This window comes from Pieris brassicae, chromosome 11 (genome assembly GCF_905147105.1).
Source record: "Pieris brassicae chromosome 11, ilPieBrab1.1, whole genome shotgun sequence".
NCBI lineage: Eukaryota > Metazoa > Arthropoda > Insecta > Lepidoptera > Pieridae > Pieris > Pieris brassicae.
The window spans coordinates 6,613,473-6,629,126 of record NC_059675.1 but is presented as its reverse complement, the minus strand read 5'-3'; the positions used below and the strand labels follow the sequence as shown (position 1 = coordinate 6,629,126).

Below are 15,654 nucleotides of genomic sequence, written 5' to 3'. Positions count from 1 at the left end.
CTCTTGGGTCGGGGGCCCATTGCATTTTGCCAGGCCTATTGTTACGCCACTGAATATAATATACCTAACACAGGCATGCCTGCTGTATCTATTTGACCAATAGCGTAAGTTTACCCGCGCTACCGTGGAGTATGAAAAGAAGCGGCTAACAACATTGTCTGATATTGATATCTCTGCAATATATTTCCATGTACTTTTATATAGTTCAGTCATTAGCAATACGTTTAGTTCGAAGCAAAACAACTTATAGATTCTACCAGATTTTTAACTAATATTTTAGTTAAAAAACAACACATAATTAAACTGTTGTCCTTTAATAAAAAGTCAATAACCTATCGATTAAGGCATTTTTAATTTCTTCGCTATTTGACCTACTTTGTATCTTTGATATACCTGTTTGACTCGAGAATCGAAGACAATTACGTTGTCATAGTTACAACGGCAGCTTATAAGCAGTGTTGTGTCAACTTCCAAGAAAACGTTTGAAGATATTTTAAAAGCAGATCGAAGTACGAAATGGCGGTAAATACCCCGCCTCATATATCAGCGAGAGTTTATTATGGATTACGTACAGATATTCAGTAAGTGTTGTTATTTCCTAAGCTCTATTTAAGTTAAAACCTATTGAAATTGATTATTATTACAAGGCTTTCTCAGACATACATCATCACTTCAGTCGTTAAATAATCGCATTGTAAATTTCGTAGCTGAACTATACTTATGGTATTATTTCGCTAAAAGATTGTTTGGTTGTAGAGGCTTATCTCTCAAGAACTACTCTTATAAATTGAAAAATATATTTTTCTAGACTATTTTTCTATACCTATAATAACGAATAAAACGGTAATAATTTTATGACTGAGTATTTAACTATACCGACTAGATCAGAACCCTTTGTCCGTTTCGGGGGCTGTACTAGGATAATCGTAATGTACACGTAAATAAAAATTTGATGTAAGCAAAGTTTTAATATTGTTTTAGATACAATGCACACTACCTAACTGATTCGGAGATTATTTATCCTGCTGGCGGTGTTATTGTAATTCATAATCATCTTCAGAAGAAACAAAAGTTTATCCGTTTGCAAGATAAACATAAACCGATTAAGTCATTGGTATTAGCGCCGAATAGGTAAGCCTTTGAAAGCTTTAAAAATGTTTACGACTTAATCCTAGGCATAGATTTAAATTAAATACCTTTTTGTGATATTTAAGCCTTATATATTATTTTGTACACGTAAACAAACAGTAATTTTTATTAAGATTTTTATTACTTCCTAGTAGATTATCCTAGTGGTAAGGCATTCGATCGTGATCCTGAGGTTGGGGATTCAAATTCGGGCTATGCTTAAAGTAATCATTTATTATTTGACTCAAAACTGGACTTTGGTTTAATTACCTTTCGTGACTCGTAATTGGAAAAAATAAAAAGCGACCAATTACGAGTCGGGACTCGTAAAAATCTTAAGTCAAAACCTTTAATTTAATATGATTACACCCGTTGTTATTGATATTTCAGGAGATGGCTGGCTCTTAATGAAATAGCCGAAGAGGGACAAAAGCCTTACATAACAATTTATGATCTAACAACTTATAAGCGACGCAAGATACTAACCGTTCCGTTCGAAAACTCCACAGCCAGGGAATTTGCATGTGTTCAGTTTACGTTTGATTCTAAATACCTAGTCGCGATAACAGGAGAGCCAGATTGGTATTTGTATTATTATAACTGGGATAAAGGGAAAGTTGAGAGTCACGCTAAGGCGCAGAATCCTAGCGGGCAAGGTATTGTTGAGAGTGTAAGTAAGATGATGATTTTTACGGATATAGAGGCCTTCTGCTATTTAGGTCCTTTGGCAAAACGAACGAACTAAGTAGTTTAATAGTTTATAGTGTACTACAAACTTTTTTATTAAGGGCACGTGATGGTTTTAATACTTTTTAATAAATATACCACAAGTTACGTTTTGCTATTTCAAACAGATTAAATATACGCATTTTGGTATATTGAATAACTCAAAATAGCATTTCCCGTTATCCTTTATGCGTTTTCTGTGAAATATGTACCTATATGAAATTAGCCTTAGGACGTATTTAATTTTAAAGGTACAATGTAATCCGGCTGATGCGACTCTTGTTGTTATAACTGGTCCTTACACATTTCGTATTATGAACGTTGCTGAAACAGTTTGGCGACAATGGGGTTGGTGTAAGGCAGAGAATGTAAGTATGAAAATATTTGATAAATCGTTTTAAGGGATTCGCCTCCTGATGTGATTTAACGAAATAGTGATATATCTCAAAATTGTTTGTTTAAAGACACAGACAGCATCCTGATCATGTAACTGAAATTCCCTTAAACATTCATCAACGTAAAATTAATTATAAATAAACATCATACAAACATCGATCTTATGATTAATTTAATGGCAACATTCAAGTATTTTTCCTCTTGTTTGAGCTTCGATTCTGAATCATTTAAATGGGTATATATTATAAGTGATTTATTTAAGCTTATGTTTTTATCAACAGATTGTTATAACAAGTTGTATGTGGTTAACACCGGATCGCATAATGTTTGGTACGGACACCGGGACTATAATGCTAGTGGAAAATGGCGAATTGAGACAAAATTGCATCTTCCGGGCATCGGAAGTTATGGAAATGTCGCTTAAAAAGGTGGAGGCTGAGTAAGTTTCACATTTCTTTTGAATCTTTAGAAATTACGTATAAGATGCATTTAAATTCAATTAAAATATTGCAGTGTTCTAAAATAAAAAGGTAAATCACGTCTTAGAAAGACCTTAGTAACATTCAGACTTGCAATGCTTGCTGAAACTATGAATTCCGTTCTTATGTCAAAAACGTTTTAGATTTTGTCATAAGCGAGTCATACTTTGCGTTATTACTCGTTTATTAATATTACCTTTTTGAGTCTTTTTCTCTTATTGTTAAGCAAAAGAGTGGCTATGTAAAATTCGTTTTCAGGATACATACGCCTTTGAGTTCCATTACGCAATATTAGTAATTTACAAAAATATACATAAACGCAATAAATTTAAATATAAAACCTTGTATACATTTGCTACTTACATTAACACCTAGATATTAAAAATACAGTGCCGAGGAAGGTGACAAGGCCAGTGTATCGAGTAAACAAGACGCGAGCAGTGAACAGAGCTCCACAGACAATTCAAGCCACCCTGTCACTTGCTTTGTTAATTTTCCTAAAGGTTATCAATTTACTAATTATAACACCATTTATATTAAATATTAATAGAACATCTTGATACCCGCAACGGTAACGCTCATCAATTCAGTACATTAATTTTAGCACATATAACTAAAAATAGCTGTGATCCTTTTTATGAGGTTCTCATTTAGATACCTGTTTATGTTGTAAATTATAGTTTAGTTAGTTTATTGATACTGAAACAAACTCGTGAAAAAAGTTCGTCATTCATTTTAACATGTAAACAGGATTCGTTTACGCGTGTGGCCAGGGCTATGTCCACATGTTTGAGAAGGAAACTCCTCATCATTGGAGAAAGAGGAACCTCTTCCGAATATCCAGGAATTCCTATAAGTGAGTTTGAACTGAACTGTTTTTCTTAGTTTAAGTTAAAACGTAACTATCTTATAAGCTTTTTAAAATTATATTATTTTATATTTCGACTTAACATCCTAGACACACTCGAGAGCATCCAATATGGTCGCCACTTGACGCCATTCAACACATCACAGTAGATCCTAATCAAGAAACACTGCTTATCACAACGCTAAGAATTCAACTATATTACGTTAAGTTGTTTGGGCTGCATATGTTACAGGTATGTGTTTTTGCGTGTAAAAAAAGGTATTCCATTTGGAGTATAAATTTTTTTTTAATGTTGGACTTTTATTCACTTATAGTTTTTAATACAACTATACAAGTTAGTCTTTTGAAACTTTCTTTCCTCTTGGGTTCATATATTTTTGTGGTTTGGATTCTGCTGGGCAAATAGTACTTGATGAAAGACAATGATTACTCGATTCAATCGAACTCGATCGAACTCGATCAATCTTAATTCTTATTATTCTACCTCGGTTTATTCTTGTAATAATATATCTTTGGGAACTTTTTCAGCATCCAGAGCTACCATTCATAGAGCTCGGTCCAGCGATGCATTACGGACGAATTAATTCATTGTCAATGTGCGCCTGGAAGCCAATTTTCATGACGTCTGGAGAGCAGGACAAAAGTATACGCATCTGGAACTATATGACTGATGATGTGGAATTGATAAAGCTGTATCAAGAAGAGATTCATTGTGTTTCTTTACATCCTACAGGTATTTTTTTGTGTTACACATTCTTCAACTCGAGGTTCACTTCGAGCACACTTCATTTGGAGCAGAATTTTTTCAGTGTGACTTTTGAAAAAAATGTCATTTGATGGCAGGTCAGTCACTTTGACCGGAAAGTTTTGGCTCAGTCACGTGATTAGCTCAATTTTATTTACATGCCTTAGATGAAAAATATATGTTCCATAAATGCCAGTTCATATTAAACATAAATAGATAGATAAATTTACATGGACATGTATTTTATTTGTAAATTTACCTAATTACAGGTCTATTTGCAATAGTGGGATTCTCTGACAAACTAAGATATATGGTGGTTTTAATTGACGATTTCGAAGTAGTTAGAGAATTTCCGATACGAAATTGTAAGCGCGCTAAGTTCAGCACCAACGGCCATCTTTTTGCCGCTGTCAACGTTCAAATTATTCAAGTCTTTTCTTCGGTATCCTTTCAAAATGTGTACAACTTAAAAGGACATAATGGGAAGGTAAATACTGAAGTTATAAAAAATGTCAATACCTATACGTTTCTGACGTATGAGAGTCAGACTTTGCATTAAATGTCGTTTCTACATATAATAGACAGCCTAGGTAAGGAGGTAAACTGAATTCCTTAAATGTCGTTGAACATATTTTCTTTTAATTTGTTATATATTCATTAAATATTACGTTACAATAGTATATGCAAAACTTCGAATACACTGTTTTCAAGCTTAAATTATAGAACCCTTTTCGAAGATTTTATTTATTGTAGACACGAATTCATGAAATAAAAATCATATAAAGAATCGTTTGTGCTAAGATTTTTGAAGCATAATTCTGATCTTGTAAAAAAATTCTGTGTTAGTGCATTGATAGTAATGAACGGATTTTTAAAGGTTACAGGTCTTGCGTGGTCAGCAAACGATTTGACCCTTGTCTCTTGCGGTTCCGAAGGAGCTGTCTATGAGTGGAATATGTCAAATGGTCAACGAGTTGGAGAGGTTATACTAAAGACAAACCAATTCAGCGCATGCGCCGTAAACAAGTAATTATATGCGAATCTGTTTAACCAGTATATGTATTTTCTTTATATTCATTAATTTTATCCACCGAAGTGAATAAAGAATTAGCAAATGTATGACAAAAAACGGAAGACCTTTGGTTTCCTTCATCGTTTTTCTGATGAGGCAAGTTGGTGATTAGCAGCTTGTGCCTGTGTACACACAACTTCCAATTTTTTTTCGTATCTGAGACTCTGAGTTTTCCTTTACCGTATCAGCAAGTCCACATAGAAAATATCCAATTAGTGCAACCGGGGTTCAACTTAATACAACTGTTAAAAATGTTGGATAGGTCTGCAATATCTATTAAATTAACCAAAATGTTTGTATGTAACTTTCAAGTAACGGAAAAACTACATACGCGGTTGGCAGTGATGGAGAGCTCAAAGAAATTGGGGCGAATACTATAAGACGAAACCTAACTCTCATAGGATGCGGTCTCGACACCATCATTCTTTCACGCTCTGACCTGATGCTATTCATAACTGGGGGAGCGGGAGGTGTGACCGCCGTTCAACTGCCACTTCTAGACAAAGCTATATTTAATGAGTATCACATGCATAATAAGAAAATAACAGGGGCTACTTTGTCTTACGATGACCAGACATTGGTGTCGGTGGCTGAAGATTCGTCAATATGTGTATGGAGATTAACAAATGCAGATGGTAGAGCAATTGCGTTGGACAAAGATTTTGCCTACTCGAAAGAGATTTTGATTAGCAAAAAGGATTTGCAAGAGAAGATTAATAGTATTAATGTGAGTTAAAATTGTTAGAAAACGTTTTTATTTGAGGAGACATATTCGGAGAATTTAAATTTTATTACCAGTTATTTCTTCTTCATATTAAGTAAAGGCTTATTAACTTTTTTTGTTTGATATTTGACATTAATCAACTTCCATATTAATTTCAACTCCTCTATTTCATCTGCTTTTTTACGATAAAATGTTTCCCAAGAGCAACTCTATACTGTATTTGAAATTTAATATAAATGTGTTCTATTGTAAAACGTAATACAGAGAGTTACTTTTGACCATGGTAATATTACTAGGGGATATCTCTTTAAGCGCCTTAATTGCTGATTAATTGAGCAATGCCCTTCTATTTATAATTTAAAATTTGTTTTAAGTTGCTCAGTACACGAATGAGTGAACTGGAAACTGAACATACATATCAACTGCGGCAAGCTGAAGCTACTCAAGCAGAAAAGCTAAAAGAAGTCCATGAAGGCTATTGTGCGGCTATTGAGGAGCTAAAAGAGAAAAACGAGGTAATAACTTAAAAAATCCAATTCACTTTTCCATAATTTATTGCTTTCAAGATGTCAATCGGTTGTGTTAGACAGGCGCTTGATTTGTGGTTATCGCGGTTGCACTGAGATTCAAAGGGAAACAAATAGAAGTGCCTAAGACATATCTAATGTAATGGGGCATAGGGCAGTCTAATTTCTCAATATTTTTATATATTTTTTTAAAATCTGTAAATACCAAACGGAAATATCATTTCACCGGTAATCTGAACTAGGACCTCTTGCCATGTTATTAAGTGGTTTAATTATTTATTATTTTATTCATTTTGCACAAGAAATTAATAATAATGTTAATAAAAACATAGCGCAACGGTCATCCTTATCGCTGCTAAACGATCTCTTCCAGGGAACGTAATTTATACTAAGTACAAAAAATCGTATGCCTACTTATCTATAAAGAATTTAGCAATACAATGCCGCAGTTATGTAGATATAACCATCGCAGACTTTTAGTTTACGTACCATTATCTGTTAAGTGTGTTTTTTTTTAAAATAGGGGGCAAACGGGCAGAAGGCTCATCTGATGTTAAGTGATATGGACCGCCCATGGACACTCTCAATGCTAGAGGGCTCGCGAGTGTTTGTCTAATAAGCAGTGAAGCCCAGTAGAAACCCCGCTGTCAAGTCTGGTGGTGTGTTCGCACCTCAATTGAGCCGCAAGTGTTTATTGCGTCTCAATAGGCCGAAATACTCGGGTATAAATAATGAACTTAACAGTTGCAGGAATCTAATTCTTTTGATTGTTGCACGAACGGATAATAGTAATACTGAATGCTTAATCTAATTAAAACGTTTTAGCAAATGGAAAATGAACACACACACGAAATCGGTATGATACAACAAGATATTGCCAAGCTGCGTTCAGGCCACGAGAGGACTTTGCAAGCCTTGGAAGCGGACTTTAACATAAGACTAATAAGCGAATATGATAGATATCAGGTAAGTACTTTTCACTAAGATTTTGAGTCGCGACTTAACGTTAAGTAAAATAAGAAGAGTATTATTGTGAGCAAAAATTATTAGTGAAACTGGATATTCTTTGCTTTGGCGCTGTTTTTTAACCTACATGACCGTTATATCTCTTATTTTTATATAATTGAAAACACTTTATTTTTTAGTAACATGTGTTTATTCTTTGACTCCTTTTGACCCTTAATTAAAATACATATATTTTAAGAATTGTTACTTTTAGAGCCTAGAGGATAAGACAGCAAGAATGCGAAAAGATTACGAAGAACGACTTGAACAATTAGCTGAAAGTAAACGTCAGGCGCTTCGGGAAATCAACAACATGTTCGAAGCAAAGTTAGAAGAGAAGGACTTGCTTTTACAAGAGGTAATTTATATTTAACACTTATCTTTATATAGGGATCAGAAAACTATTATTTTTTGGTACCGAACTTATCGCTACTGTCAGGCAGATGTTTAATGTATAATAGTCTATACACTCAGCCACCTAGTCAGACATTATCTACGTCTCTTATCTTTTAGTATACATAATAATAATATTACACTGATCGAGGTTTTGGTAAAACGTATTAGACTGCTTATTATATTGATTTCAGGACCACTTTAATTTCGGCTTTTATTGGTCACTTTGCGCTTATCGGCTAAATCGTATTTACTAAATTTATATTATTCATGTTATCTAGTAACATTCTATAATTTATATTATTCATAATTGTAAAATGTATTTGTATTTTCCCTTGTATACACTGTGGCTATTCTATAGACTATATTTTGTATAAAATTTCAAGCTAGCACAGACTAAAATAAGATATAACATTAAAAAATATGTCAGTTACAAGAGCAAACGGACATGGAAAAAAAGGAACACGAAACGATCAAAGGTTCTATAGAAGAGGATGCTGATCGTGAAATTATAGAAATAAGAACCGCATATGAAGTGCAACTGAAAGAGGAGAAAGATGCTAATGTGCGTCTTAAAGGGGAGACAGGGCTTATGAAAAAAAAGTTAATCACTGCTCATAAGGAAATCGATGACTTTAAACACCAAGTGTTGCAGCTTAAAGGTTAATAAGTTTATTTATTACTATTATTTTTGTTTACGACGTAGAAAGTTCTGCCTAGTATTGATCGGATCTCAACCTAGAAATACGACGTGTATAACATATGAATGACATTTTGATAAAGAAAGCTACCCACTATTTTAAATTATCCGGTACTTACTTCTACTTTTATCTTGGGTTAATTCATTTTTCATCGTATTTAATCGCTTACTCGGTTTTTTGTGATAATTTATATTCAAAGCGAATTGACTATTGTGCTAAATACTGTTGATACTTTATTTATTTAGTTTTCCTACAGCTAAAAAAATATATATTAACAAACAATTACACTAGAAATATAGACAGAGATGGATAACATAATATTTAAGTACAAAAATGTTCAAATATTTACAAAAGGAAACAAACAACTATTAACAATTATTTAATACATATAACTAAATGGTACTTAATTTCGCTGTGTTGTGTGTTGTAGTAATAGTGAGGGTAAATATGCGATGGTGTCTTAGTGGGGTATACTCATGATTCAGGTGATTTTGCTCTATGGATATTCTTAATACTCCTTTTAATCATATTCCGCGATAGCTTAAACAAGTCAAGGCTTAAATATTGGTCGTTGTATGTCTGGGCTGCGCGATACAAAACTTAGTTTTTTTATATAGTTAGTGTTGATGTCAGGAAATATATTCTACAGCTGAACATAAGCAGTTTCAAAAAGTAATATCGACGTTGGAAAGAGATGTTGCGGATTTAAAGAAAGAAATAGCAGAGAGGGACAGTACAATACAGGACAAAGAAAAGAGAATCTACGAATTAAAACGGAAAAAGCAAGAATTGGAAAAATACAAATTTGTCTTGAACTTTAAGATTACCGAACTTAAAAATCAGGTTAGTTTTTTTTACGTTCATAATTTAATATTGATTACGGTGTAATCAATGGAGATTATTTCTTAATTGGCTTTATGACTTTAAAGTTACTTTATAGTTAAATCAGGATTCGTAAATGCCGAATTTATGAAGTAACGTTGAGTACAACCCTGTGGATTATGATGCGTGGTAAAGGTCACCTGGCTTAAAAATATTTTTTATCCCTGAAAGCGAATGGAAGGAATTCCATAAGAATCTTTTAATATATAGGCTTTTAAATGATATGTTAAAAGGTCTCTTTTGTATAATAAAACACCCTGTTTCATTACCGCTCCTAACAACTGGCAGCACATATTCTTTCAAACACTACTGATTAACCTTACTGTCCTGCGATTTTTATCCGGCAATGTTTGCAATGTACAAAAGCAACAATAATTCCTATATTGAAATTATACCTAAACTATATTCACTGGATTTTGGTGACGGTCTTTCCATATCCGATTATTTTAATAATTTTATCAAAACCAAATAAGTGTTATTCAATAATATATTGAGGTACCTACTCATACTTTTCTAAAATATCTAGATTGAACCAAAAGAGCGTGCAATACGTGAATTAAAAGTGCAAATACAAGATATGGAGAATGAAGAATTAAAATTACTTAATGTTAAACACGACCTCGGTATGATATGATAGACCTATTCATTAAAATTACAGCTGCAAAATATAACAATTTAAATTTCTCTAGATTGCCCCGTTAGAACGCGAGATCAAAGAGAAAAAGATGCGTATTCTAGATTTGGAGGTGTCGTTAGAAACACTTTTAAAGCAAAAGGACTTTCGCGGTAATTTAATAATTATATTTTTCAGTTGTAATTTTATTACATTAATTTTTTTCCACGTTACACGCGTATTTGCTGTTTTGTTACTTCCTTATTTGACATCGATATCATAGATTAAGTATTTTTAATATTAATTTGTAGTGTAGTTACATTATTTTTTATGATAAGTTATCTTATTCTATCATATTTTGATTTTTATTCTCATGATAATTTAAGTAGCTGCGTTAGTAATTAGATAAGATAGTTTAATGCACATTTAATAATAAAGTGATGTATCCCTAAGGATACTTTTAATTAACTTTTAAAATATAACAATAGGACATACGTGTCACACGATATAGAAAACTTAACTAAACATATAAAACATAATCTCCTATATTCATATTTTTTGTTTAACAGCAGAAATTAAAAATATATAGCTTATTAATTTATAAAAAAAAATTTTCTGAACATTTTAGAACTCAAGATCTCTCAATTAAACGAAAAGTTAACATCAGCTAAAAAGGACTTCACAACTGAGGCTGAAAGAAATTTGACATTAAAGAATACCCTCAAAAAAATAAAAATAGATCTCCATAATATGACTGCCAATTTTCAAGATCCTATGAAATTGAAATTAAGTGTGAAGGTTAGCTATCTTTTATTAAAGTCCTGAAAAATCACACTCTGAATGTATGTAACAGTATCTATTAAAGATTCTTAGGTAAGAATATTATTACCTACTTTCAGATTGTGACTTAGGTAAGTGATTTTTAGCATTAAGAATAGGGTAAATTACATATAGATCATATATTTAGAAGCTGTGCCTTCCTCAAAAAATGACCTAATAGAAAACTATTAATTTTAACCAGTTCTTCAAATAGCATGATATTTATATAGTACGTGTAGTGTAATCCAGTTCATACAATGTATGTATGTATTGTTCATACAATTTGTATCCACTACATTCAATGTATAACTAGTATATGCCTATTTTATATCTTTTTAGGAATTGTTCCAAAAATATGTAGAGGACATAGACTTCGTGCGTAGTCGCATGGCTGAAGATGAAGCGATACGTGAATTTAATAGACAACGAGATCATTTAGAAAAGCAAGTTGCTGCGCTTAAAATGCAGCTGTCTAAATCTCTAGATGGCTCTAAAAGCGATATTGGAAGGATAATGGACGTAAATATTTCTTATAAATAGGCGAGACTGTTTGACAGAAAATTCATTCAAAAACATTTTAATGTTTTTTTCTCTGTATATAAACTGTTATTGAACCCAAACAAATGTGGCATTAAGATTGTCAACAGCCTTTATAATTATCCCATTGCATTGGACTAGTGGGGTTTGGCGGATAATTTATTATTTCTATATAATATTATTTACTATTTTGTTACAGGAAAACTGTACCCTACTCACGGAAATAAACAACTTACGTACGGAACTGAAATCGACGCGGACGCGATGTTTTCAAATGGAATCTATATTGGGATTGTCTGCGAGGTACATTCCTCCTGCCACTGCTCGATCCAAACTAAAGCATGTTACAGAAGATAGGGAGAAACTGGATGATAGATTCAAACAGAAAATCGAGGTAAATGCCACAATACTAATGAATGATATTGTAAATACTTAATTTTTCTGTTATTACAGTTCTTTAAGTTATATTTTTATTCTCTGCCTTAATATATTGCTCAGGTCTAGTAATTGGCGAAAAGTATGAAAAAAAGACAATATTGTAAAAAATATAAAACGAAAGGATATATTATTACATAATAAGATTGTAAAAAATGTTTAGTCCCATTTATATTATGTAAAATGACACAAGATTGACAAGAATGTATGAAGTACCTTAGCATAAAAGCTAAAAACCCCTGTTTTTATGAAAAATAAATCTATATGCTAGTGACAACTTTGTAGTTGTACTCCGTTAGTATAATATATATTGAGGAATAGAATCACGTTTTACGGTCGTGATTGACCTCAGTTTAAGAATCTATGTTAATACAAGAAAATATAAATTACTAAAACGTTGAAAATGTAATTAGAATGATAATCCGTTATGTTAATCAAAAACGGCATTATTTAGTTAAAATTTATTATATATTAATGCCTATGAAAACACAGTTTAAAGTATAATGGGTTTTTGATTACTTTTGATCTGTCGTATTCTTTAAAATAAATCTTTTCACCACCAATCTCGTTTTGTTCTCAAAATATTAGCCATGGGATCTTTACACAAGACCTCTGCTGGCACTTTTCATCATGATACTTGTTTATGTTTGCCGTGATTAATCAGTTTTATATTTTAACTGAAGGAGAGAGAAGAAATTATTGTTGCTTTAAAAGAAGAAAATGAACGATTACTTGGGAAAATGCGATGCTTAGATGATGATATGCAGAAAGATGCGGAAGCCGGCGCTCAAGGGGATTCAGTAAATTGAGTATTTAATTTTAATTATTGTTTTTAATCATTTGATTAAATGAAACAAATTACGTTTGTCTATAATTTTATTTAAATTAAATATTGAGTCGTATTCATAAAAAAATCTAATTGGATGATTGCTAAATAGCAAAAACTCATTTCTGGTTTTTGCGGGCATAAATATATTTTAAATCTTTCCAACAGATTTTTTTATGTAAAGAAAAAAAACAACAAATGCATAAATTGAGCGCAAAATAACAGTCGGACATTAACAAAAAATAATCCCAAATTAAACATACACCATTTAATAAACATTCTTACCCTAATATAATAGCATTAATATACGAACTTGTTCACCTTCAACGGCATAAACGAATTAATTAATAAAAAAAGATAGCCTACCAGAAACCATCACTATTTACGTCACATTTAATAAAGTAGACTGCTTAAACGTACTTTACACTTATATGTTGCTGACCTTAGTGTGACGTAACTTTAGATTACACAATTATGTTTTTATAGCATGAAAGGCAAGATAGCTTTTCTACTCTTTGGGTAGTCAGAGAATTCCTTCTTGTAGTTGCGGTGTTTGCCAAGAGCCCATACTGACATCTGGTATAAACCAACCACTGCAAAAATACCAGCTGCAAAGAAAGCATATGTAATAGCATATTAAGAGCAGTATTATTGGTTTAGATTTTCACTTTAATGACGCGCATTAAAGGATTTATTATTTATTTATTAGACCAAGTATGACATGACCTAGACCAAGAATCGAGATGTGTTGGCAGCCATATAAGTCGCATAATAATAAAACATGCCAATATATTTCCACGCCATTGGGAGGTTACCGTTATCAATATAACACAAATGAATGATTTCTTTAAAATACAATTCTCCTAATAATTAGTTAGTTACAATATTTGGTGGAATGGTATTTCAGCTGCTTATCTGTGGTGACCTTAGTACTTTTACCAACAAGTAGGGTGTAGGAAAAACGTTAAATAAATAAAAAGTAGTAGGACATACCTGGAGCACATTTGGTCAGGATTGTAAAGAAGAGCCATGATCCAAATTCATAAGTGTAATTAGGGCACGACACAAAGTTGAAGAGTTGAGAGAAAGGGTTGCTATCTGGTACAGGAATGCGTCTGACCTTGGTGCCAGGTGGTCGGAGGTTCTTGAGTAAAATATGGATGCTCAAATTCCCCAATTCACAAATCTAAAATGATGTTGTATAAAATTTTATTTTGAAAATCTCAAAGAGTATAGAGTTGAATGAACAAAATGAAATATACTCTATGTTAACAATCAGATCCTCTAGAGAAAAAATACTTAAGTTTATTTGCAATTTACATACATTAAAAAACATATTGTTAAACTTGGACATTAATGTCTAATTGATTAAATTTATTACTGTTAAAGTAATGCATTTTAATTTTTGAATAATATTATAAAATATAACTATAAAATTTAGTAATAAATTTAAAAATAAACTATAAAAAAAATTTAATTATTGAGTAATTTACTTACAGTGAATCCAATTAATCCAACATAGACACAAATGTTACACGGAGCTGTGTATAGGGGATGGTTAATGTGGTATGCAATGTATAATGCAAACAGCCAATAATATGAACAATTTTTAAACAAATTTCTTAAGGGCATAGTACCGTGTGAGAAACGGTGAACAAACAAAGTTTCCAAGAGTCTCTTAGCATAGTGCACTGACCAGCAAATAGCCGCAATACTGCAAACAATCATTAAATAAAATATTGAAAAAATATATCACATTTTTATCTTAGGTCAGAACTCTGAAACCCTCTAAAGATTGCAATATAACCAATATTATCCAATGAAATATTTTGACAGTAAAAAAACTATATCAATTATTAATCAAATGTGATAGATATACCTTGCTACAAAATATATAACTACCAAAAAGCTATGATAAATATACCTTGCTACAGTTCCAGGTGTCGAAGTTTGCTCTCCATACAGAAGCCATGGTCTTTGATACGCCCAAAGGTACATAAATAATGGGCCTGCATACTCAGCTAAAAATACATTCTTCCAAGACACTTGAGGTCCAAGATCTTGAAGATAGAGCTTGGCACCGTTTGCTATGTTTAAAGACTGTAATGTAGCCTCATCTTTCAATGATTTACCTTTTAACTCAGTTTTTATTGATTGCCTGTCTGGATAAAGATTTTTCTTTAAATTTTTATAAATCTTCTGTTTAACGTCTTTTACAGTGGCAGAATCGTTTACATTCACCTTTCCAATAGGTTTTGATCCAGACACACTTAGGATTTCAAGCTTAAAACATAATATTTTTGATGGTTTATGAATTAAATCAAAACAAATACAGAAGTCAATATAGAATTGTACATACCTCCATCTTAAAAAAATACCGAATCACTTAATTATTGCGCTAGCATGAACTGCTGGACACTGGCTGTATTGAATATGAACAAATAAAGGCAAAGGTCACAGAGGAAATTGTAAAAGGAATTTTAATTGACTAATGCAAGCAAATTTAAAATTGGAGTTACTAACGCACCTGTTGGAAAAATATACACTTATATATTTTTATATTTCCAGATAAACAATTAAGTAGTTAAAATTTAGCAATTTTCTATTAGAAATAATTAAAAACACCAAATCATCGGACAAGACCGGCTACCATAGATAATCTATATAAAGCTACACATATAATACCTAGATATTCCGCCTATCATATTATATACATTACTAACGCAGCTGAGAGTGTTGCCAACTCTGAAACGTACATAAAAATACGGTAGATCTTCC

At 32.1% G+C, this 15,654-nt stretch overlaps 2 protein-coding genes across 5 annotated transcripts; one reads left to right on the top strand and one right to left on the bottom strand.

Moving 5' to 3' along the window:
* The first annotated feature begins 462 nt into the window (after nt 1-462).
* LOC123716580 (cilia- and flagella-associated protein 57) lies at nt 463-12,918 on the top strand. Of its 3 annotated transcripts, none has more exons than XM_045672391.1 (22): nt 463-581; nt 982-1,131; nt 1,519-1,798; nt 2,106-2,222; nt 2,532-2,689; nt 3,120-3,232; nt 3,480-3,585; nt 3,688-3,829; nt 4,126-4,330; nt 4,612-4,829; nt 5,220-5,368; nt 5,727-6,141; nt 6,513-6,653; nt 7,491-7,631; nt 7,885-8,028; nt 8,494-8,725; nt 9,414-9,607; nt 10,336-10,432; nt 10,888-11,057; nt 11,418-11,597; nt 11,815-12,009; nt 12,734-12,918. In XM_045672391.1, the coding sequence occupies exons 1-22, from the start codon at nt 517-519 to the stop codon at nt 12,857-12,859; spliced, it is 3,738 nt and encodes a 1,245-aa protein (XP_045528347.1). In that variant the 5' UTR covers nt 463-516; the 3' UTR covers nt 12,860-12,918. The 3 variants fall into 3 exon arrangements, with proteins under 3 accessions (XP_045528347.1, XP_045528348.1, XP_045528349.1); XM_045672392.1 differs by lacking the exon at nt 10,336-10,432 and adding an exon at nt 10,173-10,269; XM_045672393.1 differs by lacking the exons at nt 10,336-10,432; nt 11,418-11,597; nt 11,815-12,009; nt 12,734-12,918 and having other exon boundaries at nt 10,888-11,022.
* LOC123716584 (very-long-chain enoyl-CoA reductase) lies at nt 12,913-15,573 on the bottom strand. 2 transcript variants are annotated; one of them, XM_045672399.1, is made up of 6 exons: nt 15,404-15,573; nt 15,236-15,298; nt 14,801-15,159; nt 14,374-14,590; nt 13,870-14,062; nt 12,913-13,484 (listed from the first exon to the last, which is right to left on the bottom strand). In XM_045672399.1, the coding sequence occupies exons 2-6, from the start codon at nt 15,239-15,241 to the stop codon at nt 13,357-13,359; spliced, it is 903 nt and encodes a 300-aa protein (XP_045528355.1). In that variant the 5' UTR covers nt 15,242-15,298; nt 15,404-15,573; the 3' UTR covers nt 12,913-13,356. The 2 variants fall into 2 exon arrangements, with proteins under 2 accessions (XP_045528355.1, XP_045528353.1); XM_045672397.1 differs by having other exon boundaries at nt 15,236-15,573.
* Nucleotides 15,574-15,654: the final 81 nt, after the last annotated feature.